General features: G+C 49.1%; 2 protein-coding genes across 9 annotated transcripts in view; one reads left to right on the top strand and one right to left on the bottom strand.

The window, feature by feature from the left end:
* Positions 1-2,913: 2,913 nt before the first annotated feature.
* On the bottom strand, positions 2,914-12,847 carry STUB1 (STIP1 homology and U-box containing protein 1). 2 transcript variants are annotated; one of them, XM_069984319.1, is made up of 7 exons: positions 11,069-12,845; positions 10,343-10,541; positions 6,752-6,917; positions 6,335-6,425; positions 5,686-5,742; positions 5,459-5,575; positions 2,914-4,132 (listed from the first exon to the last, which is right to left on the bottom strand). In XM_069984319.1, exons 1-7 carry the CDS (start codon positions 11,249-11,251, stop codon positions 4,007-4,009), a joined length of 939 nt encoding a protein of 312 aa, XP_069840420.1. In that variant the 5' UTR covers positions 11,252-12,845; the 3' UTR covers positions 2,914-4,006. The 2 variants fall into 2 exon arrangements, with proteins under 2 accessions (XP_069840420.1, XP_069840421.1); XM_069984320.1 differs by lacking the exon at positions 5,459-5,575 and having other exon boundaries at positions 11,069-12,847.
* LOC138801465 (uncharacterized) overlaps positions 12,673-14,260 on the top strand; it is a 71,118-nt gene continuing 69,530 nt past the window's right edge. For 6 of the 7 annotated variants that reach the window (XR_011364623.1, XM_069984325.1, XM_069984324.1 and 3 more), the window contains exons 1-2: positions 13,111-13,167; positions 13,980-14,126. Coding sequence is in view for 6 of the 7 variants with exons in the window: in XM_069984325.1 (XP_069840426.1) it covers positions 13,999-14,126 (128 nt within the window). In the remaining variant the exon portion in view is untranslated. Of the gene's footprint in view, positions 12,884-13,110; positions 13,168-13,979; positions 14,127-14,260 lie in introns of those variants that run through there. The other variant, XM_069984323.1, reaches the window with a different exon arrangement.

Below are 14,260 nucleotides of genomic sequence, written 5' to 3'. Positions count from 1 at the left end.
TCCCCCAGTACAGCTCTCCTCCTCTTCTTTCTCTTTTCCGCTCTCCCCACTTCCCCCTTCCCACTTTCCCTTCCTCCCTTTCTTCCCCCCCCCCCCTTTTCCCTCTTCCCCCCCCCCCCCTTTCTTTTTCTCCCTTTTTTTCTTTTCTTTCCCCCCCCCCCCCCCCCCTCTCCCCTTTCTCTAGCCTCCCCCACCCCTTCCCCCCCCCCCTTCCCCCCCCCCCCCTCCCCCCCCCCCCTCCCCTTCTTTCCTTCTTCCCTCTTTACTTCTTATTGAACATGCCTCTCTATCCATCAGCCCTTAGACCTGACTGCTGTACACGTATACGATATTTGCTCTGTTCTTGGATTTACAGCATTGTGCATCTGTGACCTTCGGTTACAACTTCTCTGTATAGTTTGATTTTTTTATATATGCATCCAATGCACGGGTGTTTGTTGATTCTTCTCTGTTCTAAAGTATACTGTATGGGTGGGGATTCGCACAGCGGTTCTTAGTGATAGTGTGACTTCACTATGATCTCCTGATCTCCTGAATTGTGTACTAATTCCATTGTCCCTCTCCCCCTTTTTTTCAGGCATGGAGACTGGTCTTGTATCTTGCCGGACATGAGAGAGACTTCGGTTGTTGTACCACATACATGGGATATCCGGAGTTGATGGCTGTGACTCCCTCCTTTTTTCCTTTTCCTCTCTATGCATTTTTTGCTATCTGCTTTTTCTAAATAAACTATTGAGCATTATAATTCGAGTCCATTATGTATTTACCGTAGTATCCTCGCAGTGAGCTATGGTGACCTAGTACCTGAGTGTGTGTGACCATCATCATCCCCTTACCCCACACACCTACACAATCCTGGGTTGAGACCTGCCATTATGCTGGGGGGACCTTTGGTCCTTATTTGGGGTCATACGCGTGGCTCTGTGTGTTAATCACACAGACCGCCGTGTACCCACATAGGCCCTGGTACCCCACAGCTGCTACACACTGACTTCTATTGTAGGGTGTGGAGACATTGAGCCTAAGAGTCCATTCCAAGCTAGTGCTTACTCTCACAGTTTTTATACTTTGTGGCACTGTGCATGGACTCAATATGTAATCACGGCCCTCATCATGTTCTCCCACCACTTATCCATTCAGTGTGGACTTAGGTCTCCAGAGCCCATGGGATAACTATGTTGTTTCAAGTCCCCATTAACCACCATCCATATCGGCCATCACTGGCCCTACCCGGTGTGGTCACACCCTATTGATGTAGATCCAAAGCGCTATTATATTTGGCGCAGACCTGCGATGTCAGGTCACTTTTTTCCCGCTGGTCACCTAACCACTGCCTAGTCTACTATGTTGCCACCTACGGCATTGTTTAGTATCACCTATGTGATCCCTTATATTGCCCCACCGCGCTGACATCTACAGTGCAGACCTGCAATGTCGGGTCAGGATCCCTGGTTTTACTTGGACATCTGCCCATTGTCCCCCTTGTTTTGAACCTCTTAATATTGGGCCATCTCCTGTGGTTCAGGGTTCGGACTCTTTTGCATTTTCTCATTACATGCTCTTCTACTTATTTCCCACCTATTTGGAGTTTTCCAGCCTGACACACGGTGCCCCCGCTGCCTCCGACATCAATCACCGGGCTGCTTTGACAGCCTGGTGTTTATGTTTCTTAGCACCATGACAACCGGGACTTCCCCCTCCCACTGCAATTGGTTCACGTCACTCTGCCGGTCACGTGACCATGCACGCGCGCGGCGGCACGGACCAGCTGATCTTGGCGTCCGGAAGCTGTCAGCGCTTCTCCGTGCTCAGTCTCCTGTCATGTCGGCTTCATCCAAGACCAGGTAATGTTTGGATTATGCGCATACATGCAATGCACTTATTTTTAGTCTGCTAAAGTCGCAATCTCTACCACACATGATCACACTTCTATCTGGACATTTTTCAAGTGTTGATCATCTCTATTGTGATGTTTATCTATGATCTATATGAGCTGTGCCATCCCTGGTTTTTCTGCTTACCCTTTTGTTTTGCCTTCACTCCCTCTTCCCCCCTCCCTCTCGTGTACCTCCCCGTGGGCTGTTCCTTTTATGCTTTGCACATATATATATCTCCTGTATATACACCATGTTTATGCTTGACAAAGGCCTGATAGGCCGAAACGTTGCACTTCTGTACCCTGATGTGTGAATAAACACACTTTATTTTGCATCGGATGCTGTGGGATCCCTCCGTTTTTTCTACAGCTTAGTGCTCACACCAAGGATTGTGAGCCGTCCTGCGTGCATCCATCCTCTACACTTTGATCAACTTTTTTGGAGTATCTCCAAGGTGCTGTTGGGGCTTTTTTTATTTTTGACACAACATGGCTCTGTCACTACAGTGCAGTGGTGAATCAAAGAGTTACCCTCCTGCTGGCATGATGTTAATACATTATGCCGTCCAGGGAAACAGTTCAGGACTTGCATTCAACGTCCGTGTCGTCTGTGTTTCACGGACAGAACAAGGGACGTGTGAATGCAGCCTTACTTTAGAAAACCCCAAAAGCTTGGCAGTAAACTTCTAGCCCTGATGACCAGGCCTCATCCAAAGTCACTGATCACTAGATTTTATTCTGCACTCCGATGTCGTGGGTCTAATGTCCATACAGGAACACACTAACTGGGAAAGGAGAGCAAGTTATAATAAAGAGGTCTGTGTATAAGCAGTATGTGTGCCCCCTCTTAGTGACCGTACACCAGCCATTATCTATACCAGGCTAAAACTTTGGCTGTCCAGGCATGATGGGAGTTGTAGTTTTGCAACAGCTGGAGAGCCAAGGTTCCCTACCTCTGATCTATAGAAATGACCTATGAAGACTGCCCCCTTGTGGAGAGTCAGAGATCTCAAGCATAAAACAATCCACCACTCCAGTCACAGAGCAACAGCATAACCTCTTTAATATTTGCACGGTGCATTCACAGGAAAAGCCGACACACTCTCTCCCCCTCCCCGTGTCTGGATCTCGACCAATTGTAAAGGTGTATAGTCCTGCAGCCGCATATACACGAGACACTAGAACATATTTACATCATCTATGTACAAGGAAAAGCTAACAAGTTCAACTGCAGAAATCCGCTAGGACATCCGTCCTGATCACCAGTGACATGTGATTGGTGTGGATAGAGGGGGAAGGGATGGGGGGCATAGTCTATATTCATCAGTACTCCGTTCTTCAGCAGGTTAGTAAGTTACAGACTGCCACAATATGGTTATCATCTGTGTAAGCCAATGGCCTGGCGTGAGACTACAACTGCCAGCATGTATGCCAGAACATGGGAGTTATTATCTCACAAGCCGGAGGGCGCGGGTGTCGCCATTAGTGGCGTACAGTCATGCAGCTAAAACCACCACAACCAGGATAGGGAGGGATCGCTTACGGGGGGGGGGGGGGGGTCGGTGAACACAACTGAAGTCACACCGCATCGCTATTCTCATCCGATAGAAGAGGTAACGCGCCATTTTCCATAGTATGGGCGGCGCGAGTAAATAGTGTATGATCTATGGCGTCAAGTAATGGCGATTTTCTGTTTTCTTCCATGTGCATGAATTGCACTACGAAGTGTGAGAAACATGGAAACTCTGCTCAAAAGTATAACACTGAACATAGGGTAGAAGAGAAAACGTACTGGGGCTGCCAGCGGCCATGTTTGCGTATCTGGCGTTCTTGTGATGCTGTGTAGTCCTCACAGTCCAGCGGGTTATAGGGATGTGCAACAATTGGGATGTGGACATTGTAGTTTCATCTACTGTTTGTATGGAGAGAGCGGTGCTGGAGAGAACCTCTGACCTGTGAGCGATGACACTTCTAGTGGATGGCAATGGACGTGAGCAAGACGAGTAAGGCATGAAGGCAAGACAGGCACGTTACGTCACTCCGCGACTGGTGCAATCCGCCACCACAATTATTAGAAGAAAAAAAAAATAACAAAAAGAAACATAAGTGCTTGGGGGCGGTGGCGTTATCCTAATAGTCCTCAACCCAACCGTTCTCCGATATGAAGGCATCAATCACCTCTTTCATGGCTAGGTTTGGGATCAGCTGATCTTGGGTCAATGGGCTCCGGGTCACGGGATCAAAGTGTCCGACTCTCTAAAAGAAAGTTATGTTCACCGTCAATAAAGTTTCAAGTCTGCAAACTTTTTAAACACAAGATTAAAACTTTAGCTTTACACCGGATAGGTAATAAATATTCAATACTCACTTTCCCCGAAAGGAAGACCTAGAAAAGTTTTTGTTTGGAAGCATGCTCACCAAACAGAACACCATGGCATGAAGCTGGGATTCTTTTTAGCCTGTTGCCATTGTCCCCTACCTTCACTGTCTGTTGCAGAGCAGCTGCGTGCAGGACATGAAGACTCTCACCTGCCACCAACACCGATGTTCCCTTCCGCGGTCATCACCTAACGCAGGCAATGCATCAAGAGGCCCATTGCCTGCCACCATCCCAGATATCCCCTACCACCAGACGTAGCGGTGCACACAGTCTGCCGTTATCCCTTCGCCTGCCTCCATCCCCGTTGTCCCTGCTGTGCTGTACAAGTGTGCTGTGGTGAGCTCTCCCTGGTGGCTGGAAGCCACCATACCGTATGCTGTCCCTGCTGTGCTGTACGAGTGTGCTGTGGTGAGCTCCCCCTGATGGCCGAAAGCGGCCATACCATACGCTTTGTTCCTGCTGTGCATGTGACGTGAATTCTTCTTCATGGAAAAATAAGATATTCCCTAAAAATAAGACATAGCGCATCTTTGGGAGCAAAAAATTAAATAAGATACTGACTTATTTTCGGGGAAACACGGTAGTGTGGGTGATAGGCATCTTTGGAACCCCCTTCAAACACAAGAACAAGTACTTCTCCCACATATGAATGGGGTAGCAGCCTAGCACAATGCTGATACATTCATTTCTTTGGAACCGCGGCAAGTATTGCGCTATAGAGAACGCACGCTTAACCTCCACTCTATCCACTCAGGGGACAAGATACCCTCAATCCTTGTAATCGGTGGGTTCACAGTGGTAGGACACCTACTATGACTCAGCTAGTTATAACCTATCTCGTGGTGAAGAGATCAGTTGTAATCTTTGGATAACCCCTTTAAGGATGAGATTTTCTTTTTGCTTCACTTTCCCACAATTTCCCAAATCTCTGCTTGCTTGTCAGTGGGTACATGAAGAGACCAGCAGACCCAAAACTTACCATAGCTGAGGGTTTGTTCGAGTTAGGTCAGTAAGAATGGTCAGCCTCTGGCTGTACATGTTCCCATTCACTGACAGTGAGCAGAGGTCTCTTCCTTATACAATGACTCCTCCTTTATAGGAGAAAGCCATGTTGTACCATCTACTGTCAGGAGAGTCCTGACATGGCTCCTCAGTGGTTCTCACTGTGCTGTGATTTACACCAAGCTCGGCCAACCCCTCACCTGCAGGTGCTCCTCGATGTCCTTCCTGTCATAGGTGATCCCGCTGGGGGTTATACATGGTTCCCTCATGAGCTCGAAGCTGATCTTCCCACACAAGTAGTCAGGGATGTCTCGCTTCTACACACACAGGAGGGTTAACAGCATCAGAGCAAGTGAACGAGCTACACCAGCTAATCAGCTGACCACCAATATGGCCGCCATAGCAGCTCAAGATGACTGTCACCTACCTTACGTTTCTCGTCCACTTGGGAGAAGAGTTCATCCATTTCTGCCAAGAATTTGTCCTGTAGAATGAAGAAAGAAAGCTTTATCCTGTATGTGAAGACGGTCAGGCTAAAATGGCTGACAACAGGGAACAGCAGCTTGCCTTTAACTGTAGAGATAATGGAGATGCTATGCAGGTGTACTACCTCTTTAATCATAAAACACACCTGACCACTGAACGTGTCTGGCTGCACGTCTATGTTATATCAAGAGCATTGTACTGACCTCTATTAATGGTTAACCTACATCTATACCCTGTACGGAAGTGTTACCCAACCTTTAACCCACCAAGCTCCTGCAAAACTACAACTCCCATCATCAGAACTTTCTCTATAACTCTCATTGCTCCTGTGCATTTAAAATAAGCAATAAAAACAACCTGGAAAATACCCGTGATTAAAAATCTAAAACAGCTCCTATGCATTTCTACGTGTCTCCATGGTAACAGACTACAGATTGTGTTGTCAGATCCTGCTGGCATGGCTAACGCCAAACACTGATGAGATACAGACTAGGAGTTTTATGTAACTGAAGCTCGTGTTTTGGCGAAGTACGATAGGATGAGGCCTAAAAGGAGGCCAGTGTGTGATGAGCGGCGATCTCTGCACTTACATGCTTGGTGGCCACACAGGAGAGCTGGGTCCGGCTTCGGTTATCATCCTGGTTCTCCTCTTCGTGTTTCCTCTTTGTCTCTTCTAGTTCCCTGTGAAGCGGTAATAGGTGAGAGTCTGGGCTACACCGGCCTAATAAACAGCAAAAGCCCAAAGTGGAAGTGGAGAGCCCCTTTAATATGGAAGCCGCCTGCCCTTCCCACCCTGCATGGAACATACACTGAGCGACCACTGCATTAGGAACAGATGGCACCGGATTTGTGTGTCTGTGGGCCCAGAGGTGTGGTGCCAATAATACTTGCTGGCTATTTCTGGGAAAGCATGGTGGCTCCTCAGACCCCTGGATGGCAGCTCAGCCTAGACAGAAGGCAGGAGATGTAGGTGGTGGCACCCCATGGTCCCGGCACCAGGCCCTCACCTTTCCTTCTCAGCCAGGATGAGTTTGGTTAGATAGGCGTGCAGCTCGTTCTCCTGGTTGATCCTCCGCTCCTCTATGCTGTTCCATCGCTTCTTCTTAGCGATCCGCAGAGCGCTCGGGATGTCATCTCCAAAATTCAGTCTCTGCTCTTTGGCTAGATTGTATGCTGCAGGAAAGTAGAAGGTTTTTTTAAATAAATATATATATATATAGGTCTATATACTCTATACCAGAGTGAGGTACAGGTCACTAGTGAGGCGTGGGGGGGGGGGGGGGTCCCTGTCTGTGCCCAACACTGGCACACAGCAGGGGCTCCAAAGCAGAGACTACACTGATGACAGCCCTGCATCATCAGGGTACCCTCGGTTCAAACAGGAGGTTAAGGACCTGCAATGATGTCATAGTCACAGGACCATGATCTTTCAGGCCCTTCACCTGGGGGCAGTATAACAAAAGAAGAAGCGCAGGGGAGCTGCTGAAGAACCTCTTTCAGGGTAATGTAAAAGTGGGGTGGGGGCAAGGAGAAGAGAGTTGCTAGAACAGGTTGAAGAAGAGGTGAAAATGAGAGCTAGGGCTGCTGTGTGTATTTGCATGTGCCTGCATGTGTAAACTGCTAGATGAGTAGAGGGGTGGGTTATGGAGTTGGGTTATACAGGTGGAGCAGTATGTTTGGGTGCAGCGTGGTGGTGGGTTATACAGGTGGAGCAGTACGTATTGCTGAGAGTGGTGGTGGGTTATACAGAAGGAGCAGTATGTTTGGGAGCAGCGTGGTGGTGGGTTATACAGGTGGAGCAGTATGTTTGGGTGCAGCGTGGTAATGGGTTATACAGGTGGAGCAGTATGTATTTCTGAGAGTGGTGTTGGGTTATACAGGTGGAGCAGTATGTATTTATGTGGTGCAGTGTTGTTATACAGGTGGAACAGTGTGTACTGGTGCAGTGGGGTGTTGGGTTATACAGGTGGAGCAGTATGTTTGGGTGCAGCGTGGGGGTGGGTTATACAGGTGGAGCAGTATGTATTGCTGAGAGTGGTGTTGGGTTATACAGGTGGAGCAGTATGTATTTATGTGGTGCGGTGTTGTTATACAGGTGGATCAGTGTGTACTGGTGCAGTGGGGTGTTGGGTTATACAGGTGGAGCAGTATGTTTGGGTGCAGCGTGGGGGTGGGTTATACAGGTGGAGCAGTATATATTGCTGAGTGGTGTTGGGTTATACAGGTGGAGCAGTGTGTATTTATGTGGTGCGGTGTTGTTATACAGGTGGATCAGTGTGTACTGGTGCAGCGGGGTGTTGGGTTATACAGGTGGAGCAGTATGTTTGGGTGCAGCGTGGGGGTGGGTTATACAGGTGGAGCAGTATGTATTGCTGAGAGTGGTGTTGGGTTATACAGGTGGAGCAGTGTGTATTTATGTGGTGCGGTGTTGTTATACAGGTGGATCAGTGTGTACTGGTGCAGCGGGGTGTTGGGTTATACAGGTGGAGCAGTATTTATTTCTGCACTGTGCCGATTTGATGCTCTGGGATATTATGTACACTACATGGTGGTATCTGGAGCTGCACAGTTTTATGTGTTTGTTGGTAAGGCCCCAGCATCAACATGGATCACCTAGTGGGGCCCGAAAAAAGTTTCAGAAGCCCCGCTCTATACTAAGCTATGTGCAGGGAGAAAACAGCAATAATCTGGAATCCTCCGGAGGCGGCTGATTATCAGACATGCAGCTACTTCATACACAGTGAAGAACCAGACAAACACTGGGATATATGAGGAGGTTACACTTCTATTCTGTATACAGGCTGCTTCTCTATAACAACAGTACAGTGGGTGATCGCCATCTACGCCATTCTCTATTCAGTGACTATGATGGTGCAGCCGCGTGCCCTCTGCCCGGTGCAGCCGCGTGCCCTCTGCCCGGTGCAGCCGCGTGCCCTCTGCCCGGTGCAGCCGCGTGCCCTCTGCCCGGTGCAGCCGCGTGCCCTCTGCCCGGTGCAGCCGCGTGCCCTCTGCCTGGCACAGTGCCCTCTCGCCCTGATCCTGGTGGCTGAGCTCTCAGCTATTTATAGGAGATATTACTGGGCAGATGACACATGCTGACCAGGCGCCCGCTGCAAGAAACGACATCACCCTGCAGAAAACACAGAAATAGCCCAGTCTCCCAAATAAGATGAATGACACGGCCGACCTGCAGCTGCCTTCTACCTGATAGCAGAGAGCAATAGCCTGCAGTCACCTTACAATCAGCCTCCTGTTATCCTGCAAAGGCTGATAACAGGGAGCAACAGACTGTAATAACCTGTCCTTCAGTCACTACCTCCCCAGCCAATGGCTGCAGGAAAGGTAAATACACTCTGCTGCTTCCTGTTATCAGCCAGGGGGCAGGATGGCTCTATCTGCTCACCTTACACTCTGCTGCTCTCTGTTGTCAGCCATTACATGCTGGGAAGAGGCAGATTATGGGACATGCGAAGGGCAGGTAAATATTTCTGGTGTTCAGTCGTTCTCAGACAGAGAGCAGCAGCGCCCACGATCCCAGGTCCCCCTTCCCCGAGCAATGGAACATTCCTGTGTCCCAGCTGCAGGCTACACATCCAGCACTACACACCACCACTACCCAGTGTACAGTTTCCACCAATTCCTCCTGCTTGCTGTCAGTGAAAAGACTCACAGCTGGCCCGGACACGGGTACCACAGCTGGCCCGGACACGGGTACCACAGCTGGCCCGGACACGGGTACCACAGCTGGCCCGGACACGGGTACCACAGCTGGCCCGGACACGGGTACCACAGCTGGCCCGGACACGGGTACCCCAGCTGGCCCGGACACGGGTACCCCAGCTGGCCCGGACACGGGTGCCCCAGCTGGCCCGGACACGGGTACCCCAGCTGGCAGGGGCAGGATACGGGTATCACAGCTGGACACAGGTATCACAGCTGGCAGGGGATGGGTACCCCAGCTAGCAGGATACGGGTATCACAGCCGGCCGGACACGGGCATCACAGCCGACAGGTACCCCAGCTGGCAGGATACGGGTATCACAGCTGACAGGTACCCCAGCTGGCAGGATACGGGTATCACAGTGGTCTTCGGATAAGCCGCACATCACATGACCAGGACGCCTTGTTAGCTGGGATGACATAATGATGTTTTCTACTAAATGACAGCAAGGAGACTGATATAGAAAGTATACTGAAAGCTTACATAGTAATAGAAGGTCAGATCACCCCAACCACTCTCTGGTGTCAGCCCAATCCTCCTCCTACAAGGGCCCTGCCCCACACATGGCATCCCTGGGCCCAGGACACATCACCTTTCTTCCACAAACAGCGCCATCCCTGTCCTCAGTTTGTACGTGGTATTGCAGCTCAGTTCCATTAAAGGAAACCCATCACCTCCCTGAGTGTGACCGATGCCTCATACCTGCTATCGCTCTCCGACACCCAGCAGCAAGTGGTGTATTTGAAAACTTTTTTTCTTCACCAGAGATCCCCCTTAAAGTGAATGGAGCCAAGTTGTAATACCACACACAACCTGAGGACAGGGGTGCCACTGCTTTAAAAGAAAGCTGCTATATTTTTCTAATCCTGTCACTCACCTCTCTGCAGATTGGCGATGGCCTCGTCATAGTTCTCCATCTCCATCTGGCACTGCCCCAGGAAGAAGTGGGCCTTCACAGACTGGCAGTCCAGCTCCAGGGCGTGCTTACAGTCTGCCAGCGCCTTGTCCAGCTGCTGCATCTTCAGGTAACACAGGGCCCGGTTAGTGTAGTACACTGAGATGGAAGGGTTCCGAGTCTGATGGGTGGAGAAGGATGAAATCAATTATCACAGCAGCACAGAGCACTTCAGGAGAGTCATAATGATGTTAGGATAAAGGCTGAATGTGGCACAGCAGCACAGAGTACTTCAGGAGAGTGATCAGTGTCATGATGTGAGGGGAGGAATAGAGACAACTGGGATGTCACAGACAGAGATACTTAGTGACTGAACAGGGTATCTAACAGCACAGAGTATTTCAGGAGAGAAGAGTGCTGATCTAGTGGGAGGAATTAAATGGTGACGAGTGCTGCACAGGGTCATGATGGGAAGAAGGGAACTGAAACAAATGGAAGGTCACAGACTGAGAGGCCGACCAAAGAAACAAAGCCTCCAGCAGCACAGAGTATTTCAGCAGAGACGTGTGAGGATATGGAGGGGAAGGCTGTAAATGACAGAGGCAGCATGATAATGTCAGGAGGACAAGAGAGAGGAGCTCACAGAGTGAAGGAACAAGGTCCGAGCAGCACAGAGTGTTTCAGAAGATGAGCTGTGTGGATACTTACAATGGCTTTGCTGTAGCAGGACACGGCTTCCTGATATTTACGAGCCACAAACAGCCGGTTGCCCTGTTCCTTCAGCTCCTGGGCACTGACGCTCTTCTCCGGGCTACCACCGATGCCGCCCTGGCCACTGCTGACCCCAGAAGGGCGACCTCCACCGCTCCCGCTTTCTTCCTTCCCCTTCATTCCGGGGCCTCCAGGGGTCACCCCTCCAAACCTCGGGACGCTTGGTGTCACCCCCAATTTCACAGCAGAGACGGGACCCCTAGATCTGGAGGGGACCCCTTCTATGAGTAACAGGAGGAGTCACTGCTCAAGCTCCGCCTCTATGACTTAGAAAACTTTTCACAAGTCTGTGATGACGGGTTATGGAAATAGAAGCCCCCTAGAACCTGCTGCGGGGGGCGCTAAACCTCATAATACTGTGCAAGGTGAGAAACCATAGAGATGGAGGGGGCGGGGCACGGGATTAACCCTTAGTATGCTGGTGGAGTCAACACTCAAATATCAATACTGTAGACCGTCCTGTATAAAACCCTGCACCTTATTCCTATATACTGTGTATTAGAGGAAAAGAGCCCTATATACTGTGTATTAGAAGAAAAGAGCCCTATATACTGTGTATTAGAAGAAAAGAGCCCTATATACTGTGTATTAGAGGAAAAGAGCCCTATATACTGTGTATTAGATGACAGGACCCTGTATATAGTTTCATGCACTGTGTATTAGATGGCAGGGCCCTGTATATAGTCTCATGCACTGTGTATTAGATGACAGGACCCTGTATATAGTCTCATGCACTGTGTATTAGATGACAGGACCCTGTATATAGCCTCATGCACTGTGTATTAGATGACAGGACCCTGTATATAGCCTCATGCACTGTGTATTAGATGGCAGGGCCCTGTATATAGCCTCATGCACTGTGTATTAGATGGCAGGGCCCTGTATATAGCCTCATGCACGGTGTATTAGATGACAGGACCCTGTATATAGCCTCATGCAGTGTGTATTAGATGGCAGGGCCCTGTATATAGCCTCATGCAGTGTGTATTAGATGGCAGGGCCCTGTATATAGCCTCATGCACTGTGTATTAGATGGCAGGGCCCTGTATATAGCCTCATGCAGTGTGTATTAGATGGCAGGGCCCTGTATATAGCCTCATGCACTGTGTATTAGATGACAGGACCCTGTATATAGCCTCATGCACTGTGTATTAGATGGCAGGGCCCTGTATATAGCCTCATGCACTGTGTATTAGATGGCAGGGCCCTGTATATAGCCTCATGCACTGTGTATTAGATGGCAGAGCCCTGTATATAGCCTCATGCACTGTGTATTAGATGGCAGAGCCCTGTATATAGCCTCATGCACTGTGTATTAGATGGCAGGGCCCTGTATATAGCCTAATGCACTGTGTATTAGATGACAGGACCCTGTATATAGCCTCATGCACTGTGTATTAGATGGCAGGGCCCTGTATATAGCCTCATGCACTGTGTATTAGATGGCAGGGCCCTGTATATAGCAGCACTGCTGCAGACCACTGCCCCCTTCAAATTCAGCCGGGATAAGCCCTCCTGACCTCCACCAAGCCACTCTATCAGACCTGCCTGACCCCTTCAGACCTCCACAGCTTCCTTACAGGAATCCCCCCGGTAAGGACCTCCAGCACTGACACAGCTCCAGTCCGGACAGCCCCGGAGCCTCTGGCACCTACAACAGCAGCTTCCAACCGGAACTTCCGGCCCGTCCAGCGACCCAGGAGATAACTGACTGAGCAATCTTGAAGGATTCCCGTTATTGTCCTCGATAAGGTTACGGTATTTTCTATGGCTACGGCCTTTTTGTCGTAGAGCAGAGTACAAGCAACTGTATACGAATATCCTACCCAAAATGGCCGCGCAAAGAGGAGACAAAACTGTCAGCAGTGTTTCGCCTCTAGTGGTTATAGCTACTCCGCGTTTGATTGGTGATTTTGTTAAATAAGCAACGTCTCGACCAATCAAATCAAGCTGGTCTGTAACGCAAATCTAAGGTGGAACGCAACCACGTGACGCTACCTAATCTGGCATATTGAGCGGGAGAGGGAGTCTGCATGGTGAGTTTTGTGTATCTTAAAGGGGTTATCTAAAATTAGGAAGACATAGACATAGCTTCATCTAAAACTCACTCTGGAGTCAGTCAATATAAAAGAGTTCTTCAAAATATAGCGCCACACTTGTCTAAGGTTAGTGGGTGGTATTACAGCTGGGCACCATTCACTTCAATAGAGCTGAGTTGCAATACCAAACACAACCAGAGGATAAGAGTGGCGCTGTGCAGCTATAGTTTTCTAATCCAGGACAACCCCTTTAAGTGTTATCATTGTGCAGTGATTTCCAACTTCCTAATGTATTTAGTGTCAGAGAGGCCACAGAACAGGATTTAAGGGAACCTCCTGGTTTCAGTACGTTATATAGATTTGTAACTTCTATTTAAAAGTCTCCAGTCTTCCAGTACTTATCAGCTGCTGTATGTCCTGCAAGAAGTGGTGTATTTTTTCCAGTCTGACACAGTGCTCTCTGCTGCCCCCTCTGTCCATGTCAGGAACTGTCCGGAGCAGCAGCAAATCCCCATAGAAAACCTCTCCTGCTGTGGACAATTCCTCTCCTGCTGTGGAGAGCGCTGTGTCAGACTGGAAAAAATACACCACTTCCTGCAGGACATACAGCAGCTGATAAGTACTGGAAGACTTGAGATTTTTACTTAGAAGTACATTTTAAATCTGTATAACTTTCTGAAACCAGGTTATTTGAAAGAAAAAGATTTTCGCTGGACAACCCCTTTAAAGCCATAAGATCCATTAACAGTAGATAAAAAGAGGTTAATGCACTACTGTTTATTGTTATATTTTCTTCCATATTTTTGCAGGTTTTGTGTTTCCAGGAAAATGGCTTCCACGTCTGGCCTCTTCCAGTGCAGCGACCCAAAAAAGTGGAAGCGGGTCTGTGATGTGTACTGGGAGGTCGTAGCCGCCAAAGGAGCAAAACAGAAACAACTGGTGGAGATGGACAAATGGTGAGCCTGAGCTAAACAAGGAGGCGGCCATCTTGTGGCCTATAGATCAGGCGTCTTGTAGTCTCTGGATTTATCCCAATCTATTGTTCCCTGTTGTCAGCCATTTCCTTAGTTTTGGAGTTCACACCTCCAGC

This window comes from Dendropsophus ebraccatus, chromosome 9 (genome assembly GCF_027789765.1).
Source record: "Dendropsophus ebraccatus isolate aDenEbr1 chromosome 9, aDenEbr1.pat, whole genome shotgun sequence".
NCBI lineage: Eukaryota > Metazoa > Chordata > Amphibia > Anura > Hylidae > Dendropsophus > Dendropsophus ebraccatus.
Note: the sequence above shows the minus strand (reverse complement) of the source record. Positions and strands in the feature narration are given on the sequence as shown.